This window comes from Marmota monax, unplaced genomic scaffold (assembly GCF_021218885.2).
Source record: "Marmota monax isolate L192 unplaced genomic scaffold, Marmota_monax_Labrador192_F-V1.1 WCK01_AAM20220418_F8-fsc00108, whole genome shotgun sequence".
NCBI lineage: Eukaryota > Metazoa > Chordata > Mammalia > Rodentia > Sciuridae > Marmota > Marmota monax.
Genome location: NW_026694593.1, coordinates 6,198,375 through 6,220,615, shown reverse-complemented (window position 1 = coordinate 6,220,615; position 22,241 = coordinate 6,198,375). Strand labels below are relative to the sequence as shown.

Genomic DNA, 22,241 nt, shown 5'->3' with positions numbered 1-22,241 from the left:
ATAGAAGCATACCACAGATAGGTTGCATCTCAAGGGAATGCAAAAGACTTGGATTCTGATCCTCTAAAATAATTTTTTTCCATAGATATCACATAGTTATTTACTTCCCTCCCTTCCAGTGGCTCTTTGTGAGAATAATAATGGTATTCATCACTGGTGTCCTGGCTAATGTCCAAATTTGGTAATTAAAATGGAATTTTCCCTTCAATTCTGTATTCAGGATTCTTTTTCACTTCTTTTAAATTATCTGAAAGACTAGTTCATGAACTGTCTTCCAACTTCCTTTTTCACAGAATATGTACCTGAACTTTGCAGAGATTGGCAGCAATATAAAAAATCTCATGGAAGACTTCCAGAAGAAGAAACCAAAAGAACAGCAAAAACTAGAATCAATAGCAGACATGAAGGTAAATTGAATACACATGTGGTTGACTTACATGTGACACTTTGGAATTATTCATGTAAACAAGATTCTTGGAATTTCTGGGCCTGATTTCTATCTTGGTTCATCTGGTTTTGTTGAGACATTTTCTGTAACGTGTCTCTTTAGTAAAAAATATAGTGAGAAGTTCATAATAAGCCTTGTGCTTGTTTCTGTTGTTTAGTCATATTTCTATTCTTTAAAGACTTAGTCTATTGCCATACATCAGTTTTTCTCTCAAGCATCACAAAATGTTGTATGATAGAGAGCTGTAGGTGCCTTAGCCTGTACAGAAAAACAACTCCTGGATTTTTTAATTATTATTATTCCTTCTTCATATATGTCTGTTCTCAGTCAAAAAGTAACAGAACCTTTCCTCTTGCTGTTTTATCATGGCAGGCCTTTGTTGAGAATTATCCACAGTTCAAAAAGATGTCTGGGACTGTATCAAAGCATGTGACAGTGGTTGGAGAACTGTCTCGGTTGGTCAGTGAGCGGAATCTGCTGGAGGTTTCAGAGGTTGAGCAAGAACTGGCCTGTCAAAATGACCATTCTAGTGCTCTTCAGGTCAGTCCAATTTGATGAGCACCCACTATGTGTAAGACACTGTGCCAGGCAGAGCAAGAGATGCAAAGGCAAGTACCTTCTTCATCAACGTGGAATTCCATTTATCAAGAAGTTAAGACAAGGACACAAATGAACACCATTAAGATATTAAGATAGATATTATAAGAGCTACAGAAGAAGTATAAAGTGCAGTCCCCAAGGTTCAGTCAGTTAATTGAGTATTTATGAGAGCAGCCTCATTAACTAGAAAGAGCAGTAGACTAGAATTAAGTTCTGGATATTAGTGTTTGGTTTACAACTTACTGGCTTTGTGACCTGGAGCTATTGACTTAATCTCTGAGCCAGTTTTCTCATTTGTGAAATGGATATAATAATACTTGTTTCACGGGGTTGTTAAGAAGACCTTGACAGATAAAATGAATTATCTAAGTTTTAAAAAAATTATTGAAGATTGCTTTTCATTCCATAACATGTGAATGCCTCTTATATGCACATACTGCTATGAGGATCTAGGAGTACAGAGATGAATAGATACCATCCCCTTCTTCAATATGCTCACATTATGGGAGGTAAGGAACTATAATACCATGCAGTAAGTGCTGTAATAGTGGTATTTCCAAAAGAGTTTGGAAATACAGAGGAAAGACAAGGGTGAGGCTTGTTAAAACTTCCTAGAGAAATGTGACATGAAAACGGGGTCTGGACAGCTAAATAACTAGGAGTGCACCAGGCCGAGCAAAGGGAGGAACATTCTCAGCAAAGAGTATGCAAACATGGAGGGGTGTATGTATGAATAGAGTGTAGTTCAGTGTAACTAGTGTAGGAATAGATGCTGAGGAGAGGTTTTAGATAAGCTAGAAAGATATATTAGGGTTAATTATGGCCATTGAAATGAGGTTGAGCTTTAATTTTAAAATGATGAGAGCTACCAGAGGATTTTAGAAGAACAGTGACATAATCATACCCTGACCTCAAGAAATTTATAGTCTATTATAAAACTAAATTTATAGTCTACTATAAAACTAAACTAAAGCCAAAGAAATAAATAATGTTTATTATTAAATTAGGCAAAACTAAAGCACAAGAAATAAATAATGTTTCAAGATAATATTTAATTAAGTTAAAATTATGATACTAACTATAATAGGATTTTAAGTTATTAGGAAGACTTTCTTAGTGAGGGCAATATGAAGATGAACCAAAAGAATGAATAGAATTTAGAGGAGGATTTCAGTCAGGAATAACAGCAAAAGAAAAGATGCATAAGTATGCAGGAAATAATACATAGCTTCACTTGTTGAGAGTGGGCGTGAAAGAGAAAGAGAAGATGAAGTTGGATTGATAAACAGGAATCAGTTTATAAAGAAGCTAGTAAGAGAAGTTTATATTTGCTGAGATAGGTGAGAGATCCAGTGCAGATCTTATGTAGAAAGTTGATGTTATGAAGGCAGTGTTTTAACCTAGTGAGGATGCATTAAGGTGAAAAAACTGAGAGGCTGTAGACTTATCGTGATATTAATGACAGTGTATAATAAGGGGAGATCTAAGAGACATTACAAAGGGAGAAAACCATTAAATGACAGATTGGATGTAAGGATTGAAAGAACAAATCAGACGTAATTCTAAGGTTCATGAGTTAAAAAAAAAAAATGTGTTGTCCCCAACAATTAATTTAGGAGTGAGTCCTTTGGGAGATAATAATTTCTAAGCCACCTGTAAGAAGCACATTTCCTCAATAATAGGATTTTATATGCTAAAACTTAGTTTTACTTTCCCCACTGCAATTCTACTTGATTTCATAAAATAAACCCAGTCTGGTATATCGGAAACATCACAGGCTTTGGAGCCAGGCTGTCCTGGCTGGTGTGTTATCTCTACTTGCCAAAGTTTTTTGGGAAAAATTTCTTACTTTGTCCAAGCATTAAAGATAGTGATTTCAAACTTTCAGATTGTTATAAAGAATCAGTGTGATAATAAAATGTTTCATATATGATAGGTGCTTTGTAAATATTATTTCCCTTCCTCTAAGCATAATATTTTTTGCATGGTATAATCAAAAGAAGGAAACCCACCTATGGGTACTCTGTGTTATATCAAGATCTTTATTGAGATTTTTAGTTTTTAGTTTTAAATTTTTAAAATGTTTATCAGGATTTCTCAGAAAACACCTTCATTTTGAAAATTACAAAGTTGCTATTTGCTTTATATTTTATTTTTATGTAAAGTGCTTCTCTATCATTGTTTTATTTTGTCCCCGTGTTTCTAAATCTTCACAAAGGACTCTGTTCTTTAGACTGACATTATTTTAATAGTGTATTAACTTTTAACTCTTAAATAGATGATATAAGTATTTGGTAAAAGAGGTGTATAGTGAAAACTGAGTCTGTTGTTTTATATGCATCCTTTCAGTTCTCCATGTATATGCAAGGCTTGGTGTGTGTGTGTGTGTGTGTGTGTATATATGTGTTTTAATTAAAATGTTACCATACTAGACACAGAATTCTGCATTTTTTTAAAAATATTTTTTTAGTTGTTGATAGACCTTTATTTTATTTGCTTACTTAAATGTGGTGCTGGGAATCGAACCTACTGCCTCACACATATGAGGCGAGCGCTCTACTGCTGAGCTACGACTATAGTGCCCTACAGTTGTTTTTTTTTTAACTTTGTATCTCAGAGACTGTTTCATATCAGAACCTAAAGTCTCCTTCATTTTAATCACTAAATAGTATCTTTTATAAAAATGTATTAAAATCTATTTTACCAGGGCTAGGGTTGTGGCTCAGTGGTAGAGCGCTCACTTCTCAAGTGTAAGGCACTGGGTCAGATCCTCAGCACCACATAAAAATAAAGTAAAGGTACTGTGTCTACCTACAAACAAAAAATATTTTTAAAAAAACCTGTTTAACTTTGCCAATTTATTTTAAACAACCCTACTAATAGTTTTTAGTTGTTTTATAGGCCTAACAGAAGTGTTCCTATCTTTATCTCAATAAAATGAGTTTTCTGCCTCTTATTAAATAAAAACAAAACTTTTTCCAATAACCAAATATAATTTTTCTTATGTTTATCACTTGATTTTTCCTTTTAAAAGGATAGAACCAAATTTAGCCAGGTGTAATGGTACATATCTGTAATCCTAGCACCTTGGAGGCTGAGTTAGGAGGATTGGAAGTTCCAGATCAGCCTGAGCATCTTAGGGAGACCAGTCTCAAGATAAAATTTTTAAAGGGCTGGAGGTGTAACTCAGAGGTAGAGCATGTCTGGGTTCAGTCCTCAGTGTGGAAAGGAAAAAAAATGTCAAAGCTTTATCACTAGCCAATTTCAGTGTCTTTATTTGTATCTCTCTATCATATGGAAAGCAGTTAGAAAAATTATTGTAATTCCTTCTTTGAAACTTTGTTCACTTTAAAAGTAGATATTTAAAAATGTGAACCTGATTTCTGATCTACTTTTTATTTCTAAAACTTATCTTTTGAAGACTTTCTTGTCCAGGATATTGGAGTTTTACGGTAAGCAGTGGATTCGGACTCTCCCACCATAAATGATTTCTTTGGCGACATGATTTAAATAGTCTATAAAGGGAACTTTTGTTTGATAGTAAGTAGATGCCAGGGGCCTGATCCCTAAATGGCTATAGCATTCCTTGGCTTGACCTTAGAGAATAATACGTCATGAAGCAATGAATTGAGGTTTTGAGTAGAGATGGGTTGTTTTATTGAGTAGTAAGTATATCATGGTTAGAAAAAGAAAAGCTCATACATTGCTAAAAATTAACCTATAAATTGCTGCCCCTTCTATCCTACAGGTTAACAAAAATATGATTTATAAAGAATTTTACCAGAACCAAAGTGCAATGTACTACTATTGAAGCACATCCATATTCTCAAAAAAAGAGATTGATTTGATTAGTAATGAAGATTTTTCATATCATTAAGAGAAACATCTGCAGAAAGTGAGCAATCCCCACCCTACTCCCACAGTCCCACCCATGTTGTCATATCACAACTTTTTATTTGAGAGGAGGAACTGGTCTGTTTTATATCCTTTTTTCCTGATCTTGCATGAAAGATCTCAAATCATACTGTTAATGACACATGGTAAAAACTCAATAAATATTTATTAGAAAAATGAGGAGAATGAATCCTTTTTGAAGCTATATAGAATGGTGGCTTAAAGCTTGGACTTTTGATGACTTGAGTTTGGAAATGATTCTTAACTACCCTAAGCCCCAGTCTTTATCTCTAAATGTGGGGAAATAACAGTACTTAATTCAAAGATTGTGGAGAGGATATAATGTGCTAATATATGTAAACACTTATTATGTACCAGGTACTTAAAATTTTCAACAAATATTGTCACATTAATCATAATATTATTTGATGGTACATTCTATTTTCATTCTGGGATTTAGAACATGTTTTTTTAATCCACAGGTGACTTTGGATCACTCCCCACTTTCAGAAAGGTTTTTCTGTAAAATTATAATAAAACTGCTTGGAACACATTGGACCATTTTATTTTAATCAATTAAGAGTAAAAATGACCCTTTTTTCTCTAAACCACCACTTAACCAGTATTTCAGAAATAATGTTGACCCTCAGGAGATCTACTAGAAAGCTAAATTTTATGTTAGCTAGTCATTAAGAAAAATAATACTGACTCACATGTATTTATCAGTCAGTAGTATTGGGTTCTGACTACTTTCTATTATTTTTCCTAAATAAGCTCTTTATTGTTCTACAACACTGCTAGATCAGACTCATTTTTATCAGATCAACATATTGAATACCTCTGCCAATTTTGTCTTCATATCCTAATCTATTATTATTATGATGATGATTGTTATTATAATACCAGGGATTGAACTCAGGGGCACTTGACCACTGAGCCACATCCCCAGCCCTATTTTGTATTTTATTTAGAGAGGGTCTCACTGAGTGCGCAGTGCCTCGTTTTTGCTAAGGCTAGCTTTGAACTTGTGATCCTCCTGCCTCATTCTCCCAAGCAGCTGGGATTACAGGTACACCACTGCACCTGGCCCTAATCTATTACTTTAATTACTTATTCATTAACTGTTTACTACATTATTGTGATGGTTGTTAGCAAGGAAGGAATCCTGTTCTTTAGGTTAAACTAAAGTGGCGAGGTGTGGGGGAAGGAGACTCTTTGATTACTGAGTACTCTGAAATTTGTATAATGTATGTATGTCATACAAAATTTTTTTCTTTTTCTGTGCTGATTCATCAGTTTTAATAGAAGAAAACAAAAAGCAGTCAGCTAGAAACAATGAAAGAATCTCTAAATATTAGAAAATAATTGTTTTCTCATTATGAGTGGATGTTAGTGCCTTTTGGAAACTTTCCCTCTAAAAGACAGTATTTTTGCTTTTCTTTTCCTGTTTCTTGTTTAGACCTACACAAAGTTTTTGAATCCTATCTTCTTAAATAGACACTAATTTTCTGTTTTGCTCTTTATTCATCTATTGTCATTATGAGGCAGTGACCTTTTCTCTCTTGGTAGTTTCAAGACTTGTAGAAATTTTATCTATCGGTAGTAGGAATTGAACTCAGGGGTCCTCTACTACTGACCTGCATCCCCAGGCCCTTTCATTTTTATTTTTGAGACAGGGTCTCCCTAAGTTGCCCAGGCTGGCCTCAACTTGCAATCCTCCTGCATCTGCCCTAACCACCCTAACCCCGTTTCCCCACCACTACTCAACACTGCACCCCAACCAATAGCTGGGATTATAGGCATGCACCACCACACATAGCAGCTTATGGAAATTTTATTGAGAAATTAGAAATTTTAAAATTTATTATAGAATTCAGTAATATTTCCAACATATAAATACTACCATATGGCACATACCAGGTCTGTAGTTAAAAGTCTCTCTAATTATTTTTCCTCCTCTTCTCTGGTTAGTACTCTGGAATCTCAATATAACATATGCCATTGTCAGTCAAGTTGATGAGTCAAGTAGCCATAGGGAGATAGTTTAAAATCAAAAGATAACATGGGATCAAGTCAGACAAAAAAAAAGCCCTGCTTTTTCAAGGACTGACATTGCTGAAAGAGAAGAAAGAACTCAACTTGTACCTACAGGTTTCTTCTCATGAGGAAATAGGTTAAGTCTAGCCAGATCGTGGATCTGAACCCTGAGTTGGGTTCTAAGAACTCAAAAGTAGGCAGACTAATCTACTCAAAGTAATCCTAGGTCAGATCTGGTCAAAGTCAGGGAATCTGCATACCAGTACCATATCTCAAGAAAATAGGAGTGGGGCTGGGGACGTGGCTCAAGCGGTAGGGCGCTCGCCTAGCATGCGTGTGGCCCGGGTTCAATCCTCAGCACCACATATAAACAAAGATGTTGTGTCCGCAGAAAACTGAAAAAAAAAAAATTTAAAAAAAAAAGAAAGAAAATAGGAGTGGATTCTTTTATATTTTTTAATCTGTTCTAATTAGTTATACAGGACAGTAGAATGCATTTTGATACATTGTGCACAAATGGAGGAGTGGATTCTTAAATGGGAAACAGAACCCAGAGTCAAGATCCAAGTGAAGGTAATTAGGAAGGAAGCAAGCAGGAAGGGTATTAACTGATTGCTGCAGATAGTCTTTAACTTTTTGATGCCAGTTATCTGGGTTTATAGTTACATGGGTATCTCATCTCAGATTTGTTTTAAAGTACAGAGACAGGTCAGCCAGAAATTGAGCAGATTATACATGAAAGAGTGCAAGGGCAGGAAATGAAACATTGTGCCTGTAAGAAAAGTGACAATAGCGATTCCAAGGTGGGATTTCTTAATGTTTTAAATTTATGCCCAGTTGATTAAAATATATGTGAAGTTGTACATAAATACTTGAAGAATAAACTGTACCCTGTCATATCTTTATATTATGATAGAAAATAGTAGAACACTTGAGCATGTATTTTAAATAAGTTATATTCCATGGTTGCTCTGTAGAAAACATACAACAAAGGGAGAAAAAATTAAATTTTCTTATGAATGTGGGTCTAAAGGAGAAATTTATTCCTTTTTTAGTCTCTTAAGGATGATGATAATGAAATATTAACCAGAAAAGCCACAACAGGAGTCCCTCTCAGAGAACTTTCTACTTGAGAGCTCCTGGGGAGGCTCCCATTATCATCCTCGTCGCTACTCGTTATGTACAGAGAGATTCTTAGACGTTGGACATGGCTGTTGTGGGACACCAAAGAATGATGTGTATGACAGCATCGTATACATTATAAAGTGCCACACAGACGGCGGTTGTCATGTCCTCAGAAGCCGGCGCCCTCCCAGTTGCTTGCCACTCTCGCGTTCTTTCCTCTGCTTTCACATTCCTGTTCGGGATGACACTGCTTTCATTCCTTTATACCAATTCCAACTGTTACTGATTCTTTTGCAGAGTCACCTCCGTTGTGAAGTCTTTCCTGTTTCCTCAACAATCAGATGTACTTTATTTTTGTCTTTTCTCCCCTCCCCATGGCACTGATTTTCAGCCTGTTTTCTATACATATATGTCTGTTATAACGCCACATATTTGTTCCTGAAAACTCTTATTTTCTACAAAATCATGCATTAAAAATAAACAGATTATGGGAAAATACGGTTATAAGCAGACCACTTAAAAATCTAAAAAAAAATATAGATCTATATAACTTTGTAATCAGAGCACTAATAAAAATATTGTCAATTCTAATAAAAATACTAACAAAGGAAATCTCCACTGGAATTTGCACATAGAAATTGAGCCAGTCCACATTCGCAGCCTTATTCCTGAGGTTCCTGTTTTCTTTAAGATCCAAGGTCTTGCTGGGTGCAGTGGCACATGCCTATAATCCCAGCAGCTCTGGAGGCTGAAGCAAGCAGGAGGATCGTGAGTTCAAAGCCAGCCTCAGCAAAAGTGAGGCACTTAGCAACTCAGTGAGACCCTCTCTATAAATAAAATGCAAAATAGGGCTGGGGAGTGGCTCAGTGGTGGAGTGCCCCTGAGTTCAATCCCCTGTAAACCTCCACCCCCACCACCAACAGATCCAAGGTCTTAAAGACATTTGCTTCTCATGGAGACTAATTTCATCAAAATTAAAAATACCATTTGAGGTAGCCTTCTTCATTCATCAATTTTTGCTCATCATTTTGGTTTTTTTTTTTATTTTTAACAGTGAAATGTCTTTGAATCCTTTTCATTCGCACTTGCTCCTTCTCCAGATAGTTTAACAGTGGAAAGTGCAGCAACTCCTAAAACCAGATCCTTCCTGTAGAAAATACTTTTGTAGCATTGTCATCTTTTTTTTTTTTTCTCTTAAAATTTTGATAAAGCTTCTTCTTTAATCATCAGGAAGCCTGTCCATGCTGGAAAAATTACATGTGACTCAACATGCCTTCTGATATCATACCATTTTTACTGTTCTCGTAAAGCTAAAGTACATTAACTGGACATGCTTTGTAACAGAATGGATTATACTCATTTCACCTCTCTTTACCTCATTGTCTGTGTACTCGCTGAGGACAGAAATTGGCTCTAACTCATCTGTGTTTCCCTAACAATGCCTGGCATAGTGCCTGATGGGACTTAAAAAGTTTGTTTTTGTTTTTGTTTTTTTTTTTTTTTTTTTTTGCTTAAATGGAATTATTTGTTCTGTATAATAAATATAAATCTGTACCATATGGAAGACCCTTAATGTGAAAATGGAAAAATCTAAACATGTTTTCTTTTGGCTCCTTTTGCTATCTGTAGCTGTACTTTAAGATCATAAATACTCAATTTAGAGATTGCATGCTTTACCATCTTGAGACATATTGTTACTTCTGATGTTTCTTGGGGATTAAGTTTAGTCCTATGTAAAATTCTATCAACTCGTCTCAGTATTTAATCAAAGCAAAGAGAAAGCAGTAGAGTTGCAAGTCAACTGCTCAATTCTGTGTGCTGTATTAACTAAAGTGGTGGAAAATAGTATCTGTTCTTATTTCAGCAAGGAAATGATAACTTGGGTTATTAGAAAACAGGAACAATCCAGTATTAAATTCATTTTTTCTAAAGCAATTATAATGGGAATATATTTCCTTATTTAATTCTTATCTTGAGCAAAAGGCAGTTAATTTTCTATAGTTGAGACCTGGGCATTGTCATCATAGCCATCTCATGAATTCAGATGTATCACTATCACTCAATAATTGTTAACTCTAAACCATCATACAAGAGATCACTCATGTGAAAGGGGATAAATATCAGTTCCTTCTTCCTTCAGAATGTAAAGAGACTCCTACAGAACCCCAAAGTGACAGAGTTTGATGCTGCTCGCCTGGTGATGCTCTATGCTCTACACTATGAGCGGCACAGCAGCAACAGCCTGCCAGGACTAATAGTGGACCTCAGGAATAAAGGTGTTTCTGAGAAGTATCGAAAGGTAACCGATTTTACATGTTGAGCCCAATAAGTAGGAACCGGTTCTGTCATATTCTTAGCACCAACCAATGATAAATCATACCATTTTTATTTATAGAACTGTATAATTCTGTCTTGTCATGTCTTCATTTCCTTAATAAAGGTATTTTTTATTAAATGGGCTTGCTGATCCCTAAGCAATAAAAGATAATTTCTATTTTTTTCTTTCTATAGCTCGTGTCAGCAGTTGTTGAATATGGTGGTAAACGGGTTAGAGGAAGTGACCTTTTTAGCCCCAAAGATGCTGTGGCTATTACCAAACAGTTCCTCAAAGGATTGAAGGTATAGACATCTCTTCTGTGCTGAGAAACAGTCAAAGCCCCTAAGGCAGAAAGTACATGAACATGATCTTCAAATTAACTTCAGGAGTGCTGCTGGTTTAGTACTAGATCAGTTAAATGAAATTACATCAACCATCTCTTGAAAGCTTTTTCTTTCAGTGCTTTCCTGTATTGGAGTAGTATCAGCACTGGCTCAAATAGCCAAGCAGGAAATAGCTGAAGATATTTCCAGGAAGTACTCAAGAATAAAAAGACAAACAATTCTGTTAGTTACAGCTATTTTTCATATTCATTTGTTTATAATCTGGGATTTAGATAGTTTCTCTTTGAAGGACATTAAAGAGAAAGCAAACATTTTTGATCTTTTAAAAATACTAACCAGGGGGCTGGGGATGTGGCTCAAGCGGTAGCACGCTCGCCTGGCATGCGTGCGGCCCGGGTTCGATCCTCAGCACCACATACAAAGATGTTGTGTCTGCCGAGAACTAAAATAAATAAATAAATATCTAAAAAAAAAAAAAATACTAACCAAATTTTTTTTAATGGTCAAAAATTAGTTTTAATTTGCTAGCCTTTCTCATGCTTCCTGAAGTTTCTTTCTTTTTTCTTCCATGTTTACAGTCTCCTTTTCTACAGTTCTTTCCTTTCATTTGCTTTACTTGTCATTTAACATTTTCACAACAAAATGAGCAAGACTCATTAAAGACATGATAAAAGATTTAAGCAACTCCAGTTTTAAAATTCTTTTATAATAGTTAGCATTAATTTTAGTATTTTTATGAGATTGGAACATTTCTGATTAAATTTTTGAGTAAAATATTTTTCTTTTTCTTTTTTTTTTTTTTGGTACCAGAGATAGAACCCAGGGACACTTAATCACTCAGCCACATCCCCAGCCTTTTTTATATTTTATTTAGACAGGGTAGCGATCAGTTGCTTAGGGCCTCGCTAAGTTGCTGAGGTTGGCTTTGAACTCACGATCCTCCTGCCTCAGCCTCCCAAGCCTGTGGGATTACAGGCATGTGCCAGTGCATCCAAAGAAATAAAATAATTTTTAAAATATCATAAAATTCCTATTTGAATTTATCCCAGGAAATATCTATTGAGTGTATGTCCTTTTCTAATGTGAGTATTATAAGCTGTTGTATTGCTAGTTTTCCCAAAATGACCTAAGAACCATTTTCCCCTGTTTTAGGGAGTAGAAAATGTATATACTCAGCATCAGCCTTTCCTACATGAGACCCTGGACCATCTCATCAAAGGAAAGCTTAAGGAAAACCTCTATCCTTATCTAGGCCCCAGCACACTCAGAGACAGGTAAGGTAACAAATATATTAATAATAAAAACCAGAAACACTCTGAGAATAGGACATTTAGAGTAATGATAGGAACAGACACCAAAATTATGTCATGTCCTCCTTCCTCTGCTTGAGTTCTAATATTCTTTTTGTTTTACATATGTGAATATTAGATATGAATTCCCCTGGTAAGCCTGAAACATTTATGTACTTGGGAATAAAGAGACAGGTGTTTTGGAGGGTCCCGATCCTTAATATTCTGTGTTTTAGTAGCAGACCAGTTTACTTATGCCATGTAAGGTTCAGTTCTATGGCATCTGGCATTTGGAGTTTCAAACATTAAGGCCAAAAATAGATCTGGGCTTGATTGCCATCCAGAGCAGGTTGTTACTATTTTTGGTGAGGACTGGACTTTGCCAAATGTGGCCAGCACACAACCTGAGAAACCTAATTAACAAAAGCCATGTGTTACAAAGGAGAAAGAGATAGGCTGTCTTTTAGTTGTAATTTCAATTCAGTAGGTAATAAATTTTAATAAATATAAAACATGTCCAGAACAATTTACTTATATCAGCCTGAAATTTTAAATATACACAAATTCTACTAGTTAAAAATACATTCCTATATTTGTTATTTGGACCACATGTTATGCAGGACCTACTATATATAGCTGAACTCTATCGGGCAGTTTAATGTGAAAATTTTCTATTAGTAGTATAATTCTTCTGTTATTTCAGCTACTAATAATCTAAGAGTCTTGGGCAGGGTAGTATTTTAAAAATGAATTTCTGAAAAGGGAAAATGTTTTGAGGTTCAGAGATGACTCTTTTATATGATGAAATATATTTCTTCACTCTGTCCCTTTAAAAAAAAATCTCTATAATTTGATACAAAACAGAAAAAAAATCATCTTTTTAAAATCCAAGGTTGAAAGGCAATGTTAAATTAAGAGAGTACATTCATTCAAATAAATGTTTAAGGTCCTTGGCATCAAGATTCAGAAATGTCAACTAAGGGGGAAGAATGAACACCAATCCAAGATATTTGTCTGAGAGGATTTTCAAAAAAATGTAACTCTATTGTTGAGACTTTTAATTAATTTGAATAAAGGAAAAATATTAATTTGCTTATGATATTTATATAAGAATTGCTGAAGAAGAAATCAGCTACTCATTGCTAGAGGGAAACCATAGGCTGGAAGAATATATTGTGTATGATTAGTGCACAACAACAAACCTTTCTAAGTTTCATGGTTCATGCCCAAACAAAGCTCAAAATAATGCTCTTCATCCAAAATACACATTTATCAATTGTTGGCATCTGTTAGCGTGTCACTGTAGTCTAAATATGTGTATAGTTAATAATTCAATCACTTCACTCTTTTATACAGATGCTTATTTAATGCCTTCAATATGTTAACTGTTTTAGATGCTAGGGATACAGAAGTGGCAGGAAAGAAAAGATACCTGCCCTCAAGGAACTAAAATGAAGGAGACAGAGTAAATAAGTAAAAAAACCTAAGTGCTATTAGGATGTAAATAGGATAATAAGCTGCAAAGTATCTGTGGAAGTGGGGAGAACTACTATAGATGGAGAGAGCCTCTCTGTGGAAGTGATACTTAAAATGAGTTTTGAATCACAAGAAAGCCAGTCACATAATGATTAGGAGAAAGAGCATCCCAAGCAGAGGCAACACCAGATCACAGTCTTTGAAGAAAGGGAGAGCTTGGTAGGTAGGTAAGCCAGAAGGAAGCCCTGTGTGGCTAGAGTAGAGTAAGGAAGGAGGAAATTGAAGAAGATAAATAGGAGCTGGATCACAGAGGGTCTTGTAGGCCCTGGTTAAAAAGTTTTTGTTTAATTTTTTATTTTAATATATTATAGGAAGCTGTTGAAGAACTTGAAACATGTAAGCAATGTGAACTGAATTATGATTTAAAAGTTCACTTTGTGGGCTGGGGATGTGGCTCAAGCGGTAGCGCGCTCGCCTGGCATGCGTGCGGCCCGGGTTCGGTCCTCAGCACCACATACAAACAAAGATTGTGTCCGCTGAAAACTAAAAAATAAATATTAAAAAAATTCTCTCGCTCTCTTAAAAAAAATTTTTTTAAAAAAGTTCACTTTGTGGAGCAAATGGATTCTTGAAGGCAAAAAATAGAAGGAGGAGATGTCTATAAAAGTCAGAAATCAAAGTGGGTTGGATAGGAGGCTGAGGAAGAAAATAGAATCCATAGATTTATTTAGTGGTATAGATTGATGGAACAAAGGTAAAAGAAGCCAAGAATAATGCTCAGTCTTGTTAATTGGAGATGCCTTTTAACCAAATAGAAATATCATGCTGAATTGAGAGTTAACAAGATATTAGTGATACCTAAGCCACAGGATTAGATAAGATTACTTAAGGAGAAAGCATAGAGAGAGAGGAGGTCAGTGGGGTCACACACTGTCTGGAGGAAAGGAGCCGGCAGTAGAGACTGAGGAGGAGCCAGAGTGGTAGAAGGGAGTCCAGGAGAACATGGTCAGAAAGGCATCGAGTGAGCAGGGAATGTAAGAAGGTGAAGGAAGTAAAGAACCTATCAAGGTGGCAATATAAAGAAGGTCTTTGATGTTCTTATTCCTACGTTTCAGTGAGGTTAGAAGCCAAATTAGGTTTACAGGATATAAAATAAAATGGAGACATTTATATGTAACACTTTTTAAGAAGTTTTGTATAAAGGAGACAGAGAAATAGGAGGGTATCTAAGAGATTGTGAGTTCAAAAGAGAGATTCCAGAGCATGTTTGTGATCTGTTGAGAGCTATCCAATACAGGAGGAGAAATAGATGATGAGGAAGAGCTGCAGAAGTAAAATCCTTAGGGTATCTAGAGCACAAAGGAATTGCCTTTGATAGTGGCAAAGGTACTTTCATTTTAACAGGAGAGAAAACAATGTGTATAGTTACACCAGGTTTGTAGTTCATTTTTTGTTTGTTTGGTATCAGGTATTGAACCCAAGGGCACTCAACCACTGAACCACATCCCCAGCCCTTTTTATGTTTTATTTTGAAACAGGTCTCACTAAGTTGCTTAGGGCTTTACTAAATTGCTGAGGCTGGCTTTGAACTTGTGATCCTCCTGCCTCAGCCTCCTGAGTTGTCAGGATTGTAGGCATGTGCCACCATACCCAGCCACTTAGGTTTATAGTTCTGATCATGAGAACATGGGCTCATTCTGTCTGATTTTCTCTGTAAAATATGATGGTCAGATTATCAGCTAAGGGAGGGGGTGAAAACAGAAAACATTGTGAAGTTGTCATCTTGCAGTCTAGGAATCAGACTTGTCAGGGGAATGTTAAGTAGACCTTCTGGGCAAGGTAGAGTGCCTATTAGTGGTCATTAATTTAAAATAGTGAGCCTGGTTGTGTGGTTTTATCCAGCAACTTTTAGATACTCTGGGTTAAATGTAAAGAAGGGAGATAGTTTGGTTTAGCCAGCATTTTGGAAAATGGAAACAGAAAGAAGGTACTGGATAGTGAAAAAAGTATCAGTGATGAAGTCACAGAGTTATTATATTAGAGCATTTTTGTAGTTGAGTTAAAAATTGAGAGGTGGTTATTAGACAAAGAGGTGTTAAATTGAAGATTCTTGTAATGAAGAGTTGTTTGTAATCAAGAATGTAGGTGATTGATTACAGGGGATGGAATAAAAAAATCAATGTGAGGGAGGAGACCCGGATGTGAGACGAGTAATCTACATTGATGTCAGAGTCACCGAATATCTTGAAAAGAGAAGGAATAAAAAGGAGGACAGTAAGCCAGAGCTAAATACTTTAGAGAGTAAGAGTGACCAGGAAAGGAGGTCAGGAGGAAACAGTGGGACTGAATCACAAGCTTCTAAAATTGGAGAGATTTTGGAGGAATACAGAGAAATGTTTATGAAACTGTAACTATCTACACCACCTCCTGGTTCTGCTTCATAGAAATAAGACTGCAGAAGACTTGAAGAGACTCCTTCCTGATAATTTCACTTCTAAAAGTTCACCCTACAAATATACTTGCACAGGTATACAAAAATATATTTACAAGATTGTTCACCAAAACATTATTTGTAATAGCAAAATCTAGGAATAAGTTAAATGCCCACTAATAAAGGACTGGTTATCTAAATTACAGTATATTACTATGCATTCTTGTTTTAAAATGGCATAACTCTTTGTGAGGTGATATGCAAAACATTTTTTTATTATATAGAAGGAAAGATGCTGTCATATCACTTTTAAAAATATGTGAGCATAAATGTGACTATATGTGTGTATAAAATAAGTATATACTTGAAAATAAATATGTATGCAATATGTATGTATAATACATATACAAACATATATGTATGCATACAGTAACCTTTTTTTGGTACCAGGGATTGAACCCAGGGGCACTTAACCTTATTCAGCCACATCCCCAGCTCTTTTTTTATATTTTATTTAGAGACAGGGTCTTGCTGATTTGCTCAGGGCCTCACTAAGTTGCTGAGGCTGGCTTTGAACTTGAAATCCTCTGCCTCAGCCTCCTGAGCTACTAGGATTACAAACTTGAACTACTGTTCCCTACAGTAACTATTTCTATTTTTTTTTTCTTTTTCCTTTTTTTTTTTTTAGTTGTTGTTGGACCTTTATTTTATTTATTTGTATGTGGTGCTGAGAATCGCACCCAGTGCCTCACACATGCTAGGCAAGTGCTCTACCACTGAACTACAGCCCCAGGCCCCCTACAGTAACTATTTCTAAAAGAATAAATAAGAAATTATTGGTAGTCCTTATCAATGGATATTGAGACAGTAGTTAATTGGAATATACATATCTATCCTTTCTATTAGCTATTATGTTAAGTATTATAATACTGAAATAAGAATTACATTTTATTAATCTTTGAGGTTTTCATAACAGTTAACATGATACTTTTCAAATAATAAGTATTCAATACTTGTTCAGTAAATCATGTAGACATGTATAGCAGTTGATTTGCCAAGATTTGTGTTTGGAAAATTTAAACCAAAGGATAAATTTAGTTGATGCTACAGAAGACTTAGATTTTTGCAGGTTGCTATTAACTCTACATAATATTTTGGCTTTGCAGCTACTTGGCCCCACTGTCAGTTCTGTCTACTTTCTTGGCCCTGGTACATCACATTGAGAAAAGTTATTGATTTTGGTCATCTTTATAATGATTTAAATCTCATGGTAGAACATCTTGGTTTTATTGGTGTTGTAATATTGGAAAGTGTCAGAGGAGATGTAGCAGAAATATAACTTTATAAACCCAGAACACTTGTAGAAATTTCCTAGCCCTTAGCTATTAAATTAGTGGTTAACCTGTTTGGCAGCATAGTCACATCCATAAATTGGGTTTGATCTTTATCCTACAGATGGGATTCCCACATGTAATATTATCAGGCTAATTTTTTTCTCTCCAGAATTGCTTCTTTCCTTGATTTAAAAAACAATAATAAGTGCCCTCTTCACTTGGTGGTAAACGGAGCTGTGTGATCATGCATTCCAGAGTCAAAGAGTTCAAGGAGATGCCTCCGTGTTTTATGATTTTAGCAGACTCTTATCACAGCCACTTGCTTTTGTTTCTATAAAGGCAGAAGTCCTTTTTTCTGGCTTTTTTTTTTTCCTGCAGTAAATACTCATAAGAATTTTACCATGTGCAAGTATTTTAAAAATTTGAATTTTAGACATAAATGTAAAGGTTCAAAAATTAGAAAAAAATATTGCCTTTTGAAGTTTGTTTTTCTGTCTAACTTATTCACATACAGAAATAATTATTTGCAGAAATACTGTAAAAATTTTTAAATTTTTCTAAGAAAGTAAGATACAAATTGGGTTCTTAGGATGTCCTTGTATAGCTGGCTACAGTGTAAACTGGCTGCTATTTTCCAATGTTTGCTGTCTGCGTTAATTAATGCCTTTGGTTGCTATGGTGAATTAAAGAGCACAAGAAGATGTACACAAAGAATTGAACTTGTATTTTCCACTTAACTTTGACCATCATATAAAACATTTTGCTGTATATTTTACCATTGGCTTCATCAGAACATCTGCTTTTAAAATTCACCATGGAAAGGAAAAACATCAGAGAGATTAAAAACTCTTTTTCATAGATACCCTTCTGTAGACCAGATTGAATACGTAGAGGAGGCTCTGGAAACGTGCATTTGTGTTTCTATGATCAGATGCAGCGAGGTCACCTTTGTTAGGTACGCAGTTGAGCCTAGCACTCAGTCCCTATCCTAGTATTTATGTTTTGTCCACACATCTGTATAACCTGCACCCACAGATAGCTATCCATGACATTTTCTTCCCTCTTTAAAAATACCCTGCACCCTGCAATTATCAACTAAAGGACAACATTCTAGAAGTCTGCTTGAGTTATTCTCTCCCAGTTCTCATTTTTCTTTTCCATAACAGACAGCTGTATTCTTGAGGTAGATTAGTTGTAGTTGTCAGTACCTTTATTTTTTTATTTATTTTTTTACGTGGTGCTGAGGATTGAACCCAGGGCCTCACATGCGCTAGGCAAGCGCTCTACCGCTGAGCCCCAGCCCCAGCCCCAGCCCAACAATCTGTGTAATTCATCAGTGTTCAAATAAACCCGTATGATGGACCTCAGTAGTGTTGTCCCTCACCATAAGGGACATTGCACATGGAATCTTACTGTTACAAAACACTCAATTGGTAGAGTGCTTGCCTCAAATGCACAAAGCCCTGGGTTCAATCCCCAGCACCACCACCAAAAAAAAAAAATACTCCTCCAGGTGTGGTGGTAATCCCAAAGACTCGAGGCTGAGGCAGGAGAATTGTGAATTTAAGTTTAGCCTCAGCAACTTAGCAAGACTGTAAGCAACTCAATGAGACCCTGTCTCTAAGTAAAATATCAAAAAGGGCTGGGGATATGGCTTAGAGGTTAAGTGCCCCTGGGTTCAATCCCCAGTACCAAAAAATAAATAAATAAAATACTCGTTTTCTGAGAATATATTGTCTGTATTCTCTGGTCTCTCTTCTTTCTTTTTACTTAGCCACCAGTATTCAGTCATGGGAGTCCACCCCGATAACTTTATCTAACTCTAATCAGCTCCCAGAGGTCCTGCTTCTAAATGCCATAGCCCCCTCACCAAGGGAATTAAATTTCAGGATATGAACCCTTGGGGGACACCCTCAAATAATATCTAAACCCTAGCAGGTAGCCACTAGCTACATGTGACTATTGAACACTTGAAATGTGTCTAAAGGTACTGAGGAGCTGAACATTTTTATTTTATTTTGTTTTAATTAAGTTAAATTTGAATAACCATATGTAGCTAGTAGACACACTATTAGAGCAGATCTAGGGAGTATGTTAGGTTAGGAAGGAAGAAGAACCAATGACTAGACTCTGGGCACTATATCATTAAGAGATTAGGGAGATGAAATAGACTCATCAAGAGACACTGAAAAGTAACAGCCAACGGAGTAGGGAGAAAACAAAGAATGTGTATCCTGGAAACCAAGTCAAGAAACTATGTCCAGGAGGAACAGTGATCAACTTAGTCAAAAGTTGCTGACAGCTGGGCATGATGGCCCAGGCCTGGAATCCCAGCTACTCAGGAGACTAAGGCAGGAAGGTCACAAATTCAAGGCCACTCTGGGCAACTTAGGAAGACCCTATCTCAAAATTAAAATAAATAAATAAAAGGGCTGAGGTTGTAGCTCAGTGGGAGAGCACCCCAGGTTCAATCCCTAATACCAAAAGAAAAAATATTTAAAGAAAATAACTGAAATGAGAAAGGACCTTATTTTTCAGTGTAGCCTTTTGTATTTTATACTATGTGCATGCATTTATCCTTTCAAAATCAATTATTTTTTAAAAAAAACAAACAAACATGATTTTAGATAAATATACAGCAGTCTAACTTTTTAAGTGATATGGTGTTAGTCTATTGTTTCAGGTGGGTAGTCTTGAATGATGTTTATTTTGTCTTAAACAGTAAACTTAGTCCTGTCAGTGCCACATACCTGTAATCCCAGTAATTCAGGAGGCTGAAGCAAAAGATTGCAAATTTGAGGCCAGTCTCAGCAAGTTAGTGAGGCCTTAAGCAATTTAGCAAGACCCTGTCTCAAAATAAAAAATAAATGGGCTAGGATATAGGTCAGTGGTAAAGGACCCTTGAGTTCAATACTCAGTACAAAAAAAAAAATGCAAATTTAGAATTTGGGTACAGTGACACACATTTATAATTCCCGCTACTTTGGAGACAGACAAGAGGATTACAATTCAGTTCTTTTGTGTCTCATGGTTTTAAGTCCCATCAATATAGAAATGTAATAATTGACTCTACCTTGTTGATTGCATTTCTTCATAATTGGGAAATTTCTGCAATGTGAAGACTATCTGAACATCCTTAAATAGCTACAGTACCTGATTCTGTTCTGTGAAGTTCCACTAAAACAAATACCCTCTACATTAATTAATTAATTCCTTCCAGGTGTCTTAGAAAGAGAGAGACAAACAGAAAGGAAATGTAGAGTTGGAGTTTTATTTGAGATTTATACATAAGCGTGTGTATCTCTTAATTAAAGATGTTTCTGGTTGAGTATTATGTCATAACCTCCAAAATGGGTGTTTCTGCTTGATGTAGTTTTAAATAGTGTCCAATGAGTAATTTAATAAAATTGCTTTCCTTCTAAGATAAAGTAATTTTATCTTTCTGATGGCACAAGGAAAAGAAAACAAGACAAATAATAGCTTTAAAAAATAACATGAGGGGGCTGGGTTTGCAGCCCAGAGCGCTTGCCTCATACATGTGAGGCACTGAGTTCCATCCTCAACACCACATAAAAATAAATAAACAAAATAAAGATATTGTGTCCATGTGTAATTAAAAAATATTTAAAGAAAACAACATAAGGGGCTAGGGTTATAGCTCAGTGGGATAAAACACTTGCCTAGTCTGTGTGAGGCACCTGGGTTCCATTCTTAGCACCACATATAAATAAATGAAAAAAAAAGCTACAAAAGAAAAACTTAAAGAATTAGAAGTTTAAAAAATAATAATATGAGGGACTGGGGTTGTGGCTCAGTGGTAGAGCATAGCATGTGTGAGGCACTGGGTTCAATTCTCAGCCCTGTATATAAATAAATAAATAAATAAAATATAGATCCATTGGCCGGGTTTGGTGGCCCATACCTGTAATCACAGTGGCTTAGGAGGCTGAGACAGGAGTATCATGAGTTCAAAGCCAGTCTAGCAGCAGTGAGGTGCAAGGCAATTCAGTGAGACCCTGTCTCTAAGTAAATACAAAATAGGGTTAAGGATGTGGCTCAGTGGTCAAGTGCCCCTGAGTTCAATCCCCAGTGCCCTCCTTCCCCCAAAATCCATCAACAATTTAAAAAAAAAAAAAAACACTTTTTTTTAAATAGTAATAATATGAGTTTGTTGATATCTGCAAAAGAAGCTCATAGGAGAATCATTCATTTGTTATGAAGCCATTTTAATAGATAGAAACACAGTAAAACAACCTAGTGTCCCCAAATTAAGCTAGTGGCTGAGCTGATATGTGATATGTCAACATGTCCAGTATCAAAATTACACCCACTTTTTGTTGTTGTTATTGTTTCCATGGTTTCTTTTTCTTGCTTTATCAAAGGATTCCAAAACAAAAAATTTAAGAAGAGGTGGAGTTCTTGGAAGTGCTATTAATTTATGTGTTACGTTCTTTTTATGTACTCAAAATACTAAATGTTTCTAGTTCGAGTGTTATGGATATCCAAATATACTATTACTTTCCGAAATGCTTTGAGGTCCTTGGACAGAAGCCATTGTAATAACACTGTACCAACTATTTGACACAGGGTATACATGAAAGGAGATTCATGATACAAGTCCAAATTAGTGCTGATATCATGTCACAGTATGGTATTCTGCAGCCTCTTGATTATGAAAGATTATTTCTACATTTGGTTCCAGCAAACACTATTGTGCTATTCTGAAATCCACAGCACAGAAATTATAAGACATCCGCTCATACACAGAAAGCAAATCACTATTCAGCATTTCCTGTTCTGTTTCCTGCCAATTTCAGATAATTAAAACTTTTTTTAAACCTTTTATTCTATTCTGCTTTAATTCTGCTTCCTCCACCAAAAAAGAAAGATTAAGAAATTAAAACTCTATATAATAACAACAACAAATCTTTGCCCTAGTTTTTTCT

At 35.6% G+C, this 22,241-nt stretch overlaps 1 protein-coding gene across 1 annotated transcript in view; it reads left to right on the top strand.

The window, feature by feature from the left end:
* The window catches only part of Vps45 (vacuolar protein sorting 45 homolog), a 55,565-nt gene that overhangs the window by 13,802 nt on the left and 19,522 nt on the right, over positions 1-22,241 (top strand). The window contains exons 9-13 of the mRNA XM_046421625.2: positions 294-407; positions 821-988; positions 10,245-10,403; positions 10,616-10,723; positions 11,918-12,039. Coding sequence (XP_046277581.1) covers positions 294-407; positions 821-988; positions 10,245-10,403; positions 10,616-10,723; positions 11,918-12,039 — 671 coding nt within the window. The remainder of the gene's footprint in view (positions 1-293; positions 408-820; positions 989-10,244; positions 10,404-10,615; positions 10,724-11,917; positions 12,040-22,241) is intronic.